We start from the raw sequence: 2,188 nt of genomic DNA on the forward strand, positions 1-2,188 counted from the left end.
GCTGTGGACGGATGCAAGGGTTGCCTGCAAAGACACACAGTTTCTCTGCAGCCGAGACAAACAGGGAGTTCATGGGTTAAACAGTTAGACTCAGGCATAAAAAACACATATAAGGAGAGAATATTAAAGGAAATAGATTGACTTAGATCACCTGGGCTATCGCCCAAGTCATGGTTCTGGGGATGTAGATGAAGCAGCGACGGTTGAACTGCGACCAACCAAGAGGACAAGAACTCCTAAGCAGATCATTTGTTGCTGCAGACAAACAGATGCCGACTCAGGTCAACTTCACATAGATCATCATATCCCAGACATAATGTTCAGTGAAGGCTGCATCTGTTGGCCTGTTTATGTGGTTAAACCTTCAGTGAAAGTGATATTTTATTACACTTCATAATGACAGAGTGACAACATTCCAACATGGAGTTCATTAAACTCAACTGGGCTCAAACCTACAACAGTCCTGACATATATGGCCTAAAACAAGGAAAATGTAAGTATGGCAGAGGACCTATGATGCTGTGGGACTCAGGAAACTGAAAATAGATCATGATTGCATCATTGAACAGAATTATTCTCCATAGCATGCAACAACATTACAAAAATAATTCATCAGACCCAAAAGGTACAAAGTCATGTGGATAATGTGTGGTTGAGTTGAATTACTCCAAAAGTATGAAAGTTATCATGTAGGCTCTAATTTTCTTCTACTTTCTTCCACCAGAGATGATCCCAAATTCATCAAAGTTGTAAATGTTTCTTTACTTTTTCTTTTTTGGAGCAGAGAGAAAGAAAATTCTTCCAAGTTGTTGATCATATTGACTGAAAACGGTCTCAGTGTTTCTGTAGATGGAGACGATTCCAAGAGTAAAATCTGGGACTTAATGGAAACTAACTCACCCTGTGGATCAGCCTCCTCCGCTTCAGGTCCATTTTCTACATCTGAAATATATACATAAAAGACGTCTAACATTATCTTCTGCTTAACATAGCAGAGTAAAACAAATATATCTAAAATGAGGTGAAAACGTTGCTGACCTGCTGGTTCTGTCCAGTTTCCAACTTCGGCTTCAGGAAGAAGAGATTAGTTTAGCAAAGATCAGAGTTAGACTTTATATCCTAAAAATAATTAATTTGACTCATTATAGGTCAAATAGACACATATAAAAAAACATGAACTTACCTTCATAAAACGTTTCCTCAATCTCAGTTTCCTCGCTGTCACCTGGGGAAGGTAAAGGTTGGGATTATTGAATATCTTTACAATCATAAATCATTAAAAAAATGTATATCTATTGTACAAAATGTTTTTGAAAGTTTTCTTAAGAGATTTATGACTAAATTAGATCAGACAATCTGTAGAAATAAAGAATCGTAACAGTTTATTTTTATCTGTAGCTTAGTGGATAAAATTCAAATATTCAGTTTTATCATCTCCTTCTGATACTAAATCTACGTCTCCCTTAATGCGAATCCACAGGAAGTCATAGAAACTCACCAGCAGCTTGACTCAGAGCCGTCAAGGCACAAAGAAACATCAGTACATTCAGAGTCTTCATGATGCAGATTGAAGATCACCTTCAAAAGCACAAACAGTCTCAGCTCAATAAAGAAATAACTGAAGTTAGATAAAAACTTTTTACCAAAGCAGCATCAAAATTACCTTTTTCCTTCACTTCAGTGTCAGACAAGCTTCAGCTCTTCTGTCTGCAGGTCCTGGAAAACAGCTGCTCTTATATCCTGACAGACCAGGAAACATGGACAGACCTGTCAATAATAAACTGATAACAGGATAATGTTCCAGTGAAATCCAAGCAAAGATGTGATTTTGACTTTATGACTTCAGCATAAGAGATTATTTTCACTGATAAGGTTTTCTGGAAAAAGGATATAGTTTGCACTTCCTGTCCTGATTAATTCATTTCCTGTTTTTGTGTTCTGAGTTGTGATGTTGAAAACCCTTTGTGAGACGTTTCAGTGAAAAGTCCCAGGACACAGATTTATCTGAAGAAATTAGGATTTTATTTCAAACAAGACCAAGTTACAAATAGGTCCACAGAAACCAGGAAGTAGCGACAGCAACAAAATGTCATTCTTCAATTTTCTTGTGTTATGACTAGGACATTTGTGTGCATGTTTATTTATACAAGCTTGAAAATTCACATGTCCAAATCTGCCATTTGCTTGG

The 2,188-nt window shown here is 36.9% G+C and overlaps 1 protein-coding gene across 1 annotated transcript; it reads right to left on the minus strand.

Annotated features, from left to right (window-relative positions):
* Positions 1 to 2: 2 nt before the first annotated feature.
* Positions 3 to 1,797, minus strand: LOC106943649 (ladderlectin-like; the record flags this gene model as incomplete). Its single annotated transcript, XM_015026961.1, has 7 exons — positions 1,665 to 1,797; positions 1,499 to 1,580; positions 1,184 to 1,225; positions 1,039 to 1,068; positions 901 to 942; positions 152 to 255; positions 3 to 45 (listed from the first exon to the last, which is right to left on the minus strand). Coding segments are annotated over exons 2-7 (322 nt in total), but the record flags the coding sequence as incomplete, so codon positions are not given.
* Between the last annotated feature and the right edge of the window lie 391 nt (positions 1,798 to 2,188).

This window comes from Poecilia latipinna, unplaced genomic scaffold (assembly GCF_001443285.1).
Source record: "Poecilia latipinna isolate Pla-1442-1.1 unplaced genomic scaffold, P_latipinna-1.0 Scaffold5620, whole genome shotgun sequence".
Taxonomy (NCBI): Eukaryota; Metazoa; Chordata; class Actinopteri; order Cyprinodontiformes; family Poeciliidae; genus Poecilia; species Poecilia latipinna.